Raw genomic sequence first — 14,289 nt, forward strand, 5'->3', positions numbered from 1 at the left:
CACGCACGCACGCACGCACGCACGCACGCACGCACGCACGCACGCACAGCTTGGAAGCCTAAGACACAGATCTCTGACTAGTTTAGATTCCAGTCTCCTACAAATTTTGTCACTTCAGAAAATAAGATATGACTGTATGTCAACAATTGTAACCAAAATTTGTGGAGAAATAAATTTATTATTATTATTAATATTATTATTATTATTCATAATCAAGTTGTTTCAACAAACATAGCTAATTTTAACAAATATTACATTTTATTTATTGCATATATTACAAGCATAAACACTGCAATATATTCTTTACAAAACTCTTCTCACTTAACTCTTGTTTAATTTTGTTTGTTTCTAAACTGACATAGTTTAACGGACTGGGTTAAAAATTTCACTGAATTAAAAATCACTATAGAGTTGCTATTGTTGTCTTATTGTTTGTGGTTAGAACTTGATTATATAAATGCACTAACTTGGCTAAAATAAATAAGTCTGACCTGCATTGCATGATGAGGTCCCATACCGAGTCCTGCACTAGCAACTCTCATGAGCTCCACAGTATTCAAAGCAACAGGGCGCGATTTCACTTTCTCCTTGGCTTGCACATTTATCACACTGCAAAAATTAAAGTACTTTTCAATAAGTAAACAAAAAATATAATAATAATAAAATCATTATTTTAATAAGTAATATGTTACTTTCATACAATTAAAAAATTATATAATAACCTCACAGGAAAATGAGAAATAATGAAGGTGATAGATGCAAAGTCACTACAGGTTGCAACATAAAGAAAAATTTACAAAATGGAAAATAACTAACATAGCTTCCTTTATCTCTTTGATACCAGCAAGGAACATATTAGCAATTTCCTTCTCAAAGCATCGGACCCTCTTCCATTCCAAAGGCAATTCCCTCCCTTCTGAAGTAGAAGCAGTCACACGTAACACCCAATATGTTTCTGGTTTAAATGTTTGAATTTCATCATGACGTTGCACACAGAAACCTAAGGTTGGTGTTTGACAGGGACCGTAGGATATAAGTGTAGAATCTAAGTCTCCATATCTCCCTGCAAATTTAAATGTGAGTTTTACGGTTTCATATATCAATAGCTGTTTAATATAATTTTAAAAAATTTTAGATTTCCTACGTAATTAAAAAATAGTTGCATACATAGGAAGGCTGAAATATTTTAAATAAAAACAGAGTGTCAGGTAATTTAATAACCATAAAAGTATAATAGAAAATCCACAGCAATTATGTTTATGAGGAAATACTTAGGAGACAGCAAACTGAAGCCAATGTACGAGATTCAAGCATAAAATTGAATTTAACAAGAAACATACGGCTGCTTTCTGTTTGCAAAATCTTCTACAATCTCTTGTAGTCTTGACAACAAAACAATAAGTTGTAACTTATACAACTTGTTGTTTTGTCGTCAAGACTATAAGTATTAAGTAGGTACATACCTTGGAAATATTTAGTTTGAAAACGAGTAAAAGCACAACCAATACGTAAGTCAAGTTCCTGTCTAGCATCAACACTTCGAGATTCATTCTCATTTGGTCTAACCAGGCTAAGCATAGCAGCTTTGATATCTTTGTCTGTGATGGCCGAGAACCTGGCTCTGTACGTTACATGGGGAGAGAAAACATCCCCTTTCATATATGCTTGAACGCAATTCATTACCTAAAACGCAAAAACAGATTGTGAAAAAATTATGAAAAATGCAATAATCATCTTGAATAAATAAGCAAGTAATTTATTTGTACATAAAAACAATAAGTTTTGTTACTTAATTTTGTCTCTTGTACAGAGCCTCTACACTTCTTTTAGTAACAGCAAGGTGCGATTATGTTGTTTAATGTTTATGCATTGTCAATTTATTATACTGTGATTTGCTTTGTCAAAGCCAAAGTCAAGATAGTCTATGCAACTTGCAACTTTATTGGACTTTGGTAACTGGGTTAAGTTGTGTACAGTCGATGTCCTAAGATACCTGACCCTCTACCCAACCTTTAGGTTCTGCGAGCCATTTTACACTTTCAATAGAAGTGTTAAAGGAATATATGTTATAGATTGAATTGGTTTAAGTTTCTAAAAATCATTAACTAACAATGCAGTCAGGAAGTTATGTCAAAATGAATTTTACAGGTTACACTACTTAAAGATTAAGTTTAACACTTTTCTTCACACTTATCTACTCAGAACCTGATGATCAGTTAGGTGGTCAGGTATCTTAGGGCGCATAGTTATACACATAATATTGACATGATTATATAAAGTAATAAAGAGGAATTATGACATAGGTTGATTGCTATTTACGAATGAATAAACGCAAACTAATTAATAATTTGTAGAATTCACTAACCTCAAAACAAATATTTTCTCCCTCTTTATCACAATCAAGCCATAATATAAGATAGTCACAGCCTTTCGATTCCTGGCTCAAAAACGCCGGTATTCTTAACCGAGGCATAGCTTCTTTCTTCTCCGTTGGGCAACTGAACAATTCCACGGGATCTACTTTGTCCCAATTATTATATTTGCCAGTGAAATCCAAAGACATAACATGACCGCATACAGAAGTCATTTTAAACCGCACCGCCTCATTTTTAAAAGTCCCGTTCCATTCGTGAATTGCGCAAGCGTTGTTGGAAGCTATAAAATGTAATAACAACAATCTGAAATGTGATCAAATCTGCCTAATGTATGTATACGATCATCTAAATTTTGACATCAATTTTACCTTTATTTGTTGAACATTTTCCGTTGCTTAGAATGCTAGCGAGATTTTGCGCCAATGACGGCTTTTCAGCCACCATCAAAGCCGTCTTCATGGCGTATTCACTTCAGATAGAAACCATGAAATTCAACACGCGTTACTTCGTAGTGCCGTCAACTCAGGAAAAAAAATTTAATGACATTTCCTTTCCTTCCTAGCTATCATGGTTGCCATTTGATTTTTTGTTAATTCCCGACTAAAAGTGAATGTAAAAGTGTTTCTAAATTTCCTGAGATTAAACTCAATTCCAATTCGTGTACTCTAATACATAATTATTATTAACTGCCTCCGTGGCCGAACGGTTACCATGCCGGACTGCCACGCAGAGGTCCTAGGTTCGATTCCCGGGTCAGGAGAAATATTTGTATGGCCTATATTTATTTCTCTCGTGAGTTTGGGTGTAATTTGTGGTTGTCTATGTGTGTGTCCATGGCACCCGCGACACAGGGTTTCCTAGTGCGGGGCTATGTTGAGTGTGTGCGTTATTATTATTATTATAATAATAAAATATTATTAACTACAAAATAACTATTTAATAGTCCAACTCATAGTACCGACTCATATTAAGGATATCTAAATAAATTACTACTAATAAATTACTACATATTACTCAACCACTTAAGGACAATGCGAATATTCAAATGTCGCTGTTATACTGCCATAGCCGTAGTGGAATGATACAGAATAAATAAACCTAATACATAATACTATACTTAATAAGAATAATAAGTTAAAATTGCATACACAAAATAAATAGGATTAAAACTAAAATTAATTAGACAACATAATTAAATATTACAAAATTTGATATTGCTGCAAATAACTATGTTGTAAGGCAAACGTTTTGAGATTGCGTCAAACAGCCGCAGAAAGTTTTTTTTTAATTTAGGTTGTTAGTTTTTCTGTTTAAAGTAGTCACTGAGATTCTGCCATTCAAAAAGAAAGAGTTTGACCGGGTACTTAGGTTTTTACACATTGAAAATAAAACTATTTTGTCGGATCTAAGCCGCGTCTATTTTTGTGAACCAACGTTCCGGGTTCTTTACAGTTACGTTACAACAATTTACGTTAAGTACGATTTGCAAAATACTTAATTTCATTATTTTAATACAAATTTTATGTTAAATCAAATTTACCAATTAAAAGGAACACCGTCTATTACAGCAACACTTTACAATTATTGACGTTTTGGAAAGCGTTTTGAAACTTAAACTCATAAGCCTCTACATAAAAATTTTCATATTGTCTTTTTTCATAAGGGAGTGCTAAATGTTCACGTTAATGAATAGGAAACTTAACAAACGCAAGAATATTTATTTTTTTATTTATAATTTTTTCGTCTATGTTTCGTTATTCTTATATATTATTATTAAGTTACTTCATGTTATGAAAAAAAAATTACTAAGTATCTGAAAACAAATGTCATTAAGCGTACTGGATTGCTTGTGGTTGGGGGTGCGCCTCTTGCTATGATTTGATTTGATACAAATTGCTACGGAAACCTTAAATAATGCGTGGACAATAAATAAAATGTTCACGGAATAAACGCAAATACACATTCACGTGAGAAAAGTGTTATTTGCATCTGTATTAGTAAATTGTCGTGCGTCACAAGTGTCTACCATGGTGAGTTGGTGACAAAATTGTATAATTTGTTTATTTATATAACTGGTTGCGTAGACAGTGCATGTGAAAGTGTATTGTTATTGCAGAATGTGGTCCGCGGTGACGGCATTTGCCCGACGGCTCACCTGCGAGTGATCCTTCCGGCGCCCGTTGATCAGAACATGCCACCTCCGCCGTTTCACGATATCAGTAAGCTCATTGCAAATATTGACTTATCGCTCACCAGTGCCACAAGTTCATTGTTCCCGCTACCTGATAACACCGTGACATATGTTAAGCTATTGAATATACACAACTTTTGTTATCTTGCTTTGTTGCATTGGTTTTTTCTGTGTAATGTCCATTGCGAAATTAAATGAGTAAATAATTTTGTTTTTAATACATCTTGTAAAATTAAATTTCCTATGTGATTGGGCTCAACTTTAGTATATGTGGCATCGAATTGGGCATTCAAATTAATTTTGGAGATAGACCTAGTTAAAAGGAACCCCTCCACAAATGTTCAGTTTTAGGACGCCAAAAGTTTTCGAGAAAATGATTTTTGAAAATCTTGAAAATTAAAGCAAAAAAACGCATTTGACAACTACCTAATCCGAAAATTATGTCAAAAAAGCACGCTGACGCAATTTAATGTCTTGCGTTTCGACATTCCACTGTAATGATATCATGTGTTGTTCAAATTTTGAAAGTATATTATTTTTTTTTTTCTTTTGTGTATTTGGCTTCTGTCCCACTGAGGACAATTCTGCCAGTGTCCGGGTTGAAAGATACACGGTATATTTATCAAGATTCACTCAAATGACGATGATCGGTTGCACCATCCTATGGACAAAGACAAAACACGGGGTTATTCGACTAACTACTTTGGATGAAAAGCGTAAACACATGCTGTGCACATAGTAAAAGTTACAACCGTATGTTATTTTGTTCAATATATTTAAATAGAGTAAATAGTAGAGGAGGTTTTAGGGGAGAAAGGATACTATAAAAATTTGTGGGACGAGGGATACAATCTGGAAGAAGATCGTATAGAGAGACGGGATATAATGCACAGTTAAAAAATATATGGTCAAGAGTTCCTTCTTCAAGACCACACTCACAAAGGGAATGATCCCTTATCCTGAGCTTAGCAAGAAAAGTGGGTCTGCAGTTATGTCCTAGGCGCAATCGGATGATAGTTGAAGTTGTTCTTTTACTAGCCTCGCGGAAATCGAAAAACCAAGGTTTCTTGGGTATTACTGGTTGAAGACCAGCATAATATTTGCCTTTTTGTCTGCTAGAAGACGACCAGTAAGTCTTCCAGTTATTGTGTAAATCAATCTTAGCCTGGGAGCGTAAGTCTTGAGAAAAACATTTATCATATATAATGGTACCAGAATGGATCGCCCATTTAGCCCATCTATCCGCCTGTTCGTTCCCAGGAATGCCAGAGTGTCCAGGAACCCAAACAAGAGCAATTTGTATGCCAAGATTAGAGCAATTGTAAAGGAGTTTTTTTGTTTTAAGATTGATTGGGTGAACATCTTTGCTACGAAAGGGGAATTTTAACAGATCGTCCAGGCAGCTACGAGAGTCTGTAAAAATTACAGATTTGTCTAATTTGTGGGATACAACATATGAGACTGCTTCAAAAACAGCGATCACCTCACCCGAATATACGGACGCTTTAGAGGGTGATTTAAAAGTTAAGGAGATATTAAATGTAGGGATCCAGACGGCAGAGCCAACAAAATCATCTGTGGTGGATTTGGAAGCGTCTGTAAAGATATTGAGCCAACCGTTCCATTTCTCATTAACGATTTTATTAAAAAGTATTCCAGCGTTAGGGTCATCTTTGACAATTCCTAAATTGGTAACAATGTTGGGTTTAAAAATTAGTGCATCAAAATCAATTAAAAACAATGGATTACCAGAGTATTGATTGATAGGGGGGCCGATGAGAGATTTGTTAAAGCTTTTTAAAAGGCATGGAGGGTCCTTATGTTCCCAGTATTTAGAAGTTGTAACAAGGTTCGCTAGTTGAGTCAAGGGGGCAAGTAAGGGGTGGGCAGAATTTTGTAAGATTTTGAAAAAGAAACGGTCGCACAAGTACTGACGACGGAAACATAACGGGGGATCTAGGCTCTCGACCTGCATGGCATTGATTGGAGATGATTTCATCGCTCCTAATATAACACGAAGACACCTAGCCTGTATATTATCCCAATAGTTAACAGCGGATTTGTTACAGGGTTCTAATAAAAATGAAGCGTAATCAAAATGACTCCTTATTACAGCATTGTAGATCAATTTTTGGGTATAAGGGTGGGCTCCCCACCACACTCCACACAGAGCTCTAATAATATTTATACCCTTTTCACATTTATTTTTAATATAATTTAGGTGAGGGATTCCAGTCATGTGGGAATCAAAAAAGAAGCCTAGAAATTTAACCTTGTCGTGTACAGGGATCAGTTCATCATTTAGGAAAATTTGTATATGTGGGACACGTCTTTTTCTTGTGAATACTACTATAGAGCTTTTACTGGGTGATAGGAGAAGGCAGTGATTAGTGAGCCAATCTTGCAAGTATCTAATAGCAGTATTTAGTTGGATAGTGCATTCATCAAGAGACTCTGAGGAATAATAGAGTGCTAGATCGTCTGCATACTGTAGAATATCACAGAAGCAGTCAACAGATTTATCAAGGTCAGCAGTGTATAGACTATAAAGGATGGGGCTCAAGACAGAACCTTGTGGGAGTCCCTTCCATATCATTCTGGGGGGGAGAAGAGAACCATTGATACGTACCGAGATGGAGCGAGACATTAGCATGTTATAAATGATGTTAATCATCCTCACTGGTAGACTCAGCTGATGCATTTTTTGCCTGAGTAGCGGGAGATGAACATTGTCATAGGCGGCTGTCACGTCCAGGAAGACACCAACAAAGTATAATCCTCTGGTGAGTGCGAGCCTGATCTCAGTAGAAAAGGTACTGAGGCTGTCAAGAGTGCCCATACCCTTACGGAATCCGAACTGCGACCTGGATAGAAGTCCTTTGCTCTCCAATATCCACTCTAATCTATTTTTGATAAGGTGTTCCAATGTTTTGCATAATACTGATGACAGTGCAATGGGTCTATATGAGGCAGGATCCCTTGGATCCTTACCTGGTTTAAGAATAGGGATAACAACTTGAAGTTTCCAGGAGTGTGGAATATCACCATTTTCAAAGACTTTATTGATAATATTAAGTAGGACAGTTTTCGAAGAATTTGAGATGTTCTTAATAAAAGAGTATGGGATACCATCGATTCCAGGTGTAGAGTCTCTTAGGTGGTTCAAAACTGAAGACAGTTCTACGGAGGAAAATGGTTGATCCATTCTATCATTAGAGTTGGGGGAAAATGGGTGAGGGAAACAGTCCATAGATGGCACAGAAGGAGGGGCCAATCTATTAATAAAGTCATCGATCCAAGTTGAGGGCTCATTACAGGAGAAAGTATTGGATACACAAGAGCCTGAAAACTTTTTAAAATTTTTCCAAACTAGAGAAGATTTTACACGAGGAGAGAGATTCTCGCAAAACTGAGACCAGCCAAGGCGCTTCTTTTTTGAGAAGAGCTTTTTGGATTTAGCATTGAGCTTCTGGAAGGACAAAAAGTTTTCAATAGTAGGATTATCCAAAAAAAGTTCTTCAGCTCCATTGCGTTCTAGAATAGATTCTGTACAGTCGGAGTCCCACCATGGGGGGGAGGAGATGGTGTCTTTTTTAGATTTTTTAAGAGGGATAGAGAGATCAGCAGCAGAAAGCAGAATGTTAATGAAATCCTCATAGATTACAAGGAAATTCTCATTTGTAATTAGTGGGAGTAGCCTAGTTTTAACTTCCACTAATGAAGAGAATTCATCCCATTTAGCCTTATTCAGTTTAAATTTAAGGAGGGGGGTTGCAGGCGGTGCCAACTGGACAGACTGAGCGAAAGTTATTATTATAGGAAGATGGTCACTGCCATAAGAATTGAAAAGTACTCTCCAAGAGAATTTGGAAATTAATTCAGAAGAAATTAGGGAAAGATCAACACAACTGGGATTTTGGGCGGGAGAAGTTCTTCTCGTAGGGGAACAATCGTTTATAACACAGAGATTGTTATTATCAAGCATGCCAATAAGAAAGGTGGCAGGAGATGAACAATGGTTAGAGCCCCACATTGTGTGATGACAATTAAAATCACCAAGCACAACAAGAGGGGATGGGAGAGAAGCAAGGATGGAGTCTAGTTCAGTGAAGATAGATTGATCAGGATGGGGGATGTATACTGAAACAAATGTTATGTTTAAAGCTCTAGCTGCTACGACATTAAAATTCGGGGAGTGAGAAGGAAGGTGTAATAAAGAATAAACAGTGGGTCTTTTAATAATTAGAGCACAGCCATCATATCCATTGTTGTTATCATCCCTGAGGCATGAGAAACCAGGAATCCTAAAACGCGAAGATGGCTTTAGCCATGTTTCCGAGATAGCCAGGATGGTGGGCTTATAGTTATTTATTAAATCAATTATTTCATGTTTTTTATGACGTATTGACTTACAGTTCCATTGTAGGATTGGGGTCATTATTAATATGGATTAAAGAGTTTAATTTATTCAGTGATTGAATGACATTGTTCGGTAGGGAATCATCAAATTTAGAAAGAATATTGATAAGTGTGTTGATAAGTAATTCAATAAGATTTTCGTTTCTGGAGGTATTGTTTGATAAGTCTGAATTAATAGCACAACCATTAGGTTGTGAGGACTGCGGAGTCATAATAAGGGCATTGTGGCTTACTTTATCGTAACCGGGTTTTGGGGAAACCCAGGGTCGGCGTTCAAAATAAACAGTTTTTCTTTGGGAGGAGCTTGGGGAAAGAGGGGGGAAATTATGAGGTTGAGAGGTCGTAGGAGAACATTGGGTTGCTGCAGGAGGTTGAGCTGTCATAGGGCGAGTGCTGTCAGCAAAAGATTTACGTACAGTCCGGAATCTAAGGGAAGCCTCTGAGTATGGGATGTTTTCTGTTGACATAACAACCTTAATAGATTTCTGTCTGGCTTGTTCAGGGCAAGAGGGATCCGTGGCCATATGGGGGCCACAACAATATAAGCACGTTGGTTGGGAGGTACCACAAGAATCTCCAGCATGTGGTTGACTACATCTGAAACACCTGGGCTTTGAACGGCATTGGGCTTTCACATGACCAAAGCGGCAGCAATTGTTGCACTGTATGGTTGGTAGGGTATAGATCTCTACCGGAAGGGATGTATGATAACACAGGACTCTTTCAGGTAGCTCTTTGCCGAGGAATGAGACCATTACTGTTTGGGAGGGGATCCAATGTGGTTTGTTATCAATATATTCTTTCCTGTTTAGGCGTCTGGCCTTAATGGCTTGGGAGCCATTAGTGCAATCAATTGACTTGACCAGTTCTTCCATAGTCCACTCTATCGGAATGTTTCTAACAATACCATTTCTTATCAAGTGAAATGTGGGGATAATAGCTTTGTAAGAATTCGTGGTGAGGAGAGAATTTTCAATAAATTTGTTTGCGGATATTGCACTAACAAAAGTAACTACTACCCGATTGCGCCCTGTAGCTTTGATACCGTCTTTTGCAATCCCATGTATACCATTCTTACTTAGGAACTGGGCAAACGTCAGTAATTTGATTGTAAGACCAGATGAGGGGTTGGACTCTTCTCTCGATACGTGAACTATAAATGGACCCTTATCAGATTCACTATATTTTAATTTCATACCGTCAGCAAATTCGGGTAAGCTGTAGGTTTGTTGGGCAGATGCATTTGGAGGGGCGTTTGAAGAACGTTTCGGAGGTTGCTCCGATGTAGTTTGGGAGGAAGATGCTTCATCACTGGCACGTTTTTTAGGCCTGGAATTAACATTTTGGGTGGGATAATGGTCGAAATCCATTTGAGATTCCGGGTTCAAGAAACCGCCAGTGGAGAAGCCGCCTCCCCCATCAGGGGGATCATCGTCGTCCATCACCAGTTAGTATCTAAATTTACCTTCACAAACACAACAACAGCACCACAAAGTATACAAAATAGGCAACCAATTTCACTCGGAAAGTACCAATTTAAATTTCGACACGTGTATACTGACAGGAGCCAGACACTCGACCTCAAGTATATTATGTTTTATTGGTTTTCTAAACACTATTACTTATTTAATAGCATTTACATTATATTTAAAATATTATTTCTTAAGAAGTTTACTTTGAAATCGTAATGATGATTCAATGACAACTTCGTAATTTCAACAATAAAACGCAATGCCATTTTTTGCGTGTTTTTTTTTCTTATTTTTCTTGGCTTTTCACGGTAAGCGTTTTAGCCATTTACAGAGTGTTTTTACTGCATATTTATGTTGTTGTTTGTTCTGTATGAAGATTGTTAGGTTTTTTTAAATTACAATCGCAAAAGTCCCTCTCGGCAGAAACGAATTGGATTATTTAGAAACTAATTGGATTATTTAGGGTAAGTTAGCTTTTTTAGACAAATACGGAAGTATCTCTGGGCAGAAACAAATTGGATTATTTAAGTTAAGTTACGTGTTTTTTTATACAAACGCGGAAGTCCCTCTGGGCAGAAACGAATTGGATTATTTAGGTTAAGTTAGGTTTTTTTCAGTCCCACATAACCCCGGCTCTGCCCCTGCGGGGCCGGGATATCTGTAAGCAGATTCCCCCATATTAACAAAAAAAAAAGGTTTTTTTATACAAACGTGGAAGTCCCTCTGGGCAAAAACGAATTGGATTATTTAGGTTAACTTATGTTTATTTATTACAAACACAGAAGTCCCTCTGGGCAAAAACAAATTGGATAGATATCGGTAAACACTAAAAGTCAAAATATGTGACTTTGAGGTTATTTTTCACAATTTTTTTTCTCGAAAGCTATTAATATTTTTAGTTTGAAACTTCGTGAGAGGGAGGGTTCCCCTCGCCTCCACCTCATTCCCACATTTTATACTCTTTTTTCCGTGCATTCCTGGCGCCTATTTTGCGTGCATTAAATTATTTGTTCATTATAGTAGGAAAAAGAATAAGTGCTAGACATTTATAAATGTTATTAGCGCAGTTGTAAACGTTATATTCATATCATCTCAGGTTACACTAAGGAGATAAAAATATGACTAATAAGTACTATAAATACAGTATTAATTTATACTAATAGGTTTGATAAGAAAATAAATATGAAATAGGCCAATTCTGTGTGTAAAATATTTGATAATAAAAGTTTACTAGCTGACCCCTGGCAAGAAGATTAGATTTGTGAAATACTTATAATCAAATTTGTCAATTAACACTGGTAAATGGAAAGTAGTATAAATTATTACGTCACTATTGACCTAAATGGACAGTTGGTTGCAAAAGTGTAGCGACTATCAGTGCTCAACACACTGTGCTTCATTGCATACTACAATTTACAATTTGTATTTTATTGATATAAGCATAAACTGTTTTTATTTTTAACCGACTCCAAAGAAAGGAGGAGGTTTGCAATTCAACTGTATGTTTTTTATGTATGTTACGCAATAACTCCGGCTCCATTTGTGAACCGATTTTGATGATTCATTTTTGTTGGAAAAAGGGTACCCCAGATGTGGTCCCATTTAAATTTGAAGAAAATATACCACCTCTAAGAGTGGCAAACTAGGGGATACATGACTTTTGAGGTCGGTTTTTTTTTGTACTCTGTACTGTTTTGTTATTATATAAGACTACACACAACTGTGATTTAAAATTTAGAATTCACATTATAGTCGTCTCCAAATAAGAGGCCACATTTGACAGCTTCTTTGTGGCAACTTTGAATACAATCAACGAAACAATGAATAAACAATTATTAGCATTATTGAATTTAAAAAATACATAAATTTTAATGCAACATTATATAATATGATAAAATATATTTGAATTACTGTTTTCGCATTAATTACAATATAAAATGCAATTTTGAGTTACTCAGAAACGTCCTGAACAGTTACGTCCTAAAGCTATTTTTTTTAATAATAGTGTTGTAAGCAATTAATCGCCGAATTTCACCGAGTCACTTCGATTTCTCGGAAAAAATATTGCTTATTAAATATTAAAACAAAAATGTATAAAAATAGGTGTATTTGAAATAATTATGTATATGTATATAACATCTCTGACCACACTTATTGCAAATAAATTTATAATTAATAAATTTATAAGAGCCCCGTACTTCTAGCCAGATTTGTATTACCTTTTCATTTTTGCAAATTTTGAATTGTCAAACTGATACCAATCCAGCGGGACCCGGAGCCCGCATCCGCGCACCGCGCAGTCTTTCGCCATCTTGGAAGTTGTGCGCTTGGTTATTTTTTATGTATTTTTCTTGTGACCCGGCTTTGCTTTTCGACTGTTCCTGTTTTCTAAATTATGAACATAATTTGAGATTGTTTGTTGTTGTCACCGACAACTTTTAACTAATTGTCAGCCGAATAATTGAAAATTGATGAAATCCTTGGTTTCTTGGAATTTAATCTTTTTTTGTAGTTGTTTTATCGCTGAACGTAAATACGTTACACTCACACTAAATTCTTGTAATAAACCATTTATGTATATTAATTATAAAATCAAAATTATAAGAATTGTATACAATTCATCGGAATGTGGGAGAATTTTACGAAAATGAGAGGAATTGCTACAGAATTGCAAGGAATTCTGTAAATGAATTCCTTTTAACAGAATTGCACGATTTGGTCTTTTAGGTCTCCTGAACAGCAATGAACCGAAAAGTAATCTAAACAATTACAAACTTTTAAAATTTTGAATCGATTTCTCGTGAAAATCGTATAATGTGATTACCCATATGATAAGTCCACATCTCTATTCGCGTCACGATGACAAGGGTCAAATGTGGCCTCTTATTTGATGACGACTATAATAGGTCATACTGCACTGTGCCTTAGAACTGCTATTGGTTACTGAATATAAGTAAGTGTAAGTGTTTGCTTGTTTTTTATAGGTAATATACAAGATATACCACCACCTCAGGCAGATTTCTCAGCACCGCCTCCTTACGATGTGGCTGCCAACTCGAAGCTGCCCACTTATGAAGAAGTGCAAAGGGAAAAACAGATGGAGGGCGAGGGACTTCCACAGGTAATAATTATAAATTAAATCTATAGAGACATATCTCACTTAATGCTAGTCTCGGAAGGACTTTAGTAAAAGAGACGTCAGGGGGGGGGGGAAGAAACCACCTCGGCAATAAAAAAATTCAAAGTTAGGACGTTGATAGTTTACGAGATATTAATTTTTGAAAATTCGGAAAAAATAACCTCAAAATTATATATTTCCGCATCAAATGCACGGAAAAAAGGGTAAAAAATGGTAAAAAATAGTTATCGGGAAAAAATTGTGAAAAATAACCTCAAAAGCATATATTTTGACAATATCTACCTATATCGATCAATTCGTTTTTGCCTAGAAAGACTTCCGCGTTTACCCTATATATATCCAATTCGTTTTTGGCCAGAGGGACTTCCGCGTTTGTATAAAAAAATACCTAACTTAACCTAAATAATCCAATTCGTTTCCGCCCAGAGGGATTTCCGCGTTTGTATAAAAAAACCGAACTTAACCTAAATAATCCAATTCGTTTCTGCCCAGAGGGACTTCCGCGTTTGTATAAAAAAAACCTAACTTAACCTAAATAATCCAATTCGTTTCTGCTCAGAGAGACTTCCGCGTTTGTATAAAAAAAACCTAACTTAACCTAAATAATCCAATTCGTTTCTACCCAGAGCGACTTCCGCGTTTGTATAAAAAAAAACCTAACTTAACCTAAATAATCCAATTCGTTTCTGCCCA

At 36.0% G+C, this 14,289-nt stretch overlaps 2 protein-coding genes across 2 annotated transcripts in view; one reads left to right on the plus strand and one right to left on the minus strand.

Moving 5' to 3' along the window:
• Positions 1–2,876, minus strand: part of LOC113239258 (DNA topoisomerase 3-beta-1) — a 15,696-nt gene extending 12,820 nt beyond the window's left edge. Inside the window, exons 1-5 of the mRNA XM_026476182.1 lie at positions 2,744–2,876; positions 2,366–2,655; positions 1,464–1,683; positions 817–1,063; positions 492–609 (exon numbers count right to left, since the gene is read on the minus strand). Of these exons, the coding sequence (XP_026331967.1) occupies positions 492–609; positions 817–1,063; positions 1,464–1,683; positions 2,366–2,655; positions 2,744–2,834 (966 nt within the window). The 5' untranslated portion in view covers positions 2,835–2,876. The remainder of the gene's footprint in view (positions 1–491; positions 610–816; positions 1,064–1,463; positions 1,684–2,365; positions 2,656–2,743) is intronic.
• Positions 2,877–4,216: 1,340 nt separating this feature from the next.
• LOC113239255 (NEDD4 family-interacting protein 1-like) overlaps positions 4,217–14,289 on the plus strand; it is a 22,120-nt gene continuing 12,047 nt past the window's right edge. The window contains exons 1-3 of the mRNA XM_026476178.1: positions 4,217–4,405; positions 4,492–4,594; positions 13,442–13,578. Of these exons, the coding sequence (XP_026331963.1) occupies positions 4,403–4,405; positions 4,492–4,594; positions 13,442–13,578 (243 nt within the window). The 5' untranslated portion in view covers positions 4,217–4,402. The remainder of the gene's footprint in view (positions 4,406–4,491; positions 4,595–13,441; positions 13,579–14,289) is intronic.

Source organism: Hyposmocoma kahamanoa, unplaced genomic scaffold (assembly GCF_003589595.1).
Source record: "Hyposmocoma kahamanoa isolate Upper Pololo Valley unplaced genomic scaffold, ASM358959v1 99705, whole genome shotgun sequence".
In the NCBI taxonomy this organism is placed as follows: Eukaryota; Metazoa; Arthropoda; class Insecta; order Lepidoptera; family Cosmopterigidae; genus Hyposmocoma; species Hyposmocoma kahamanoa.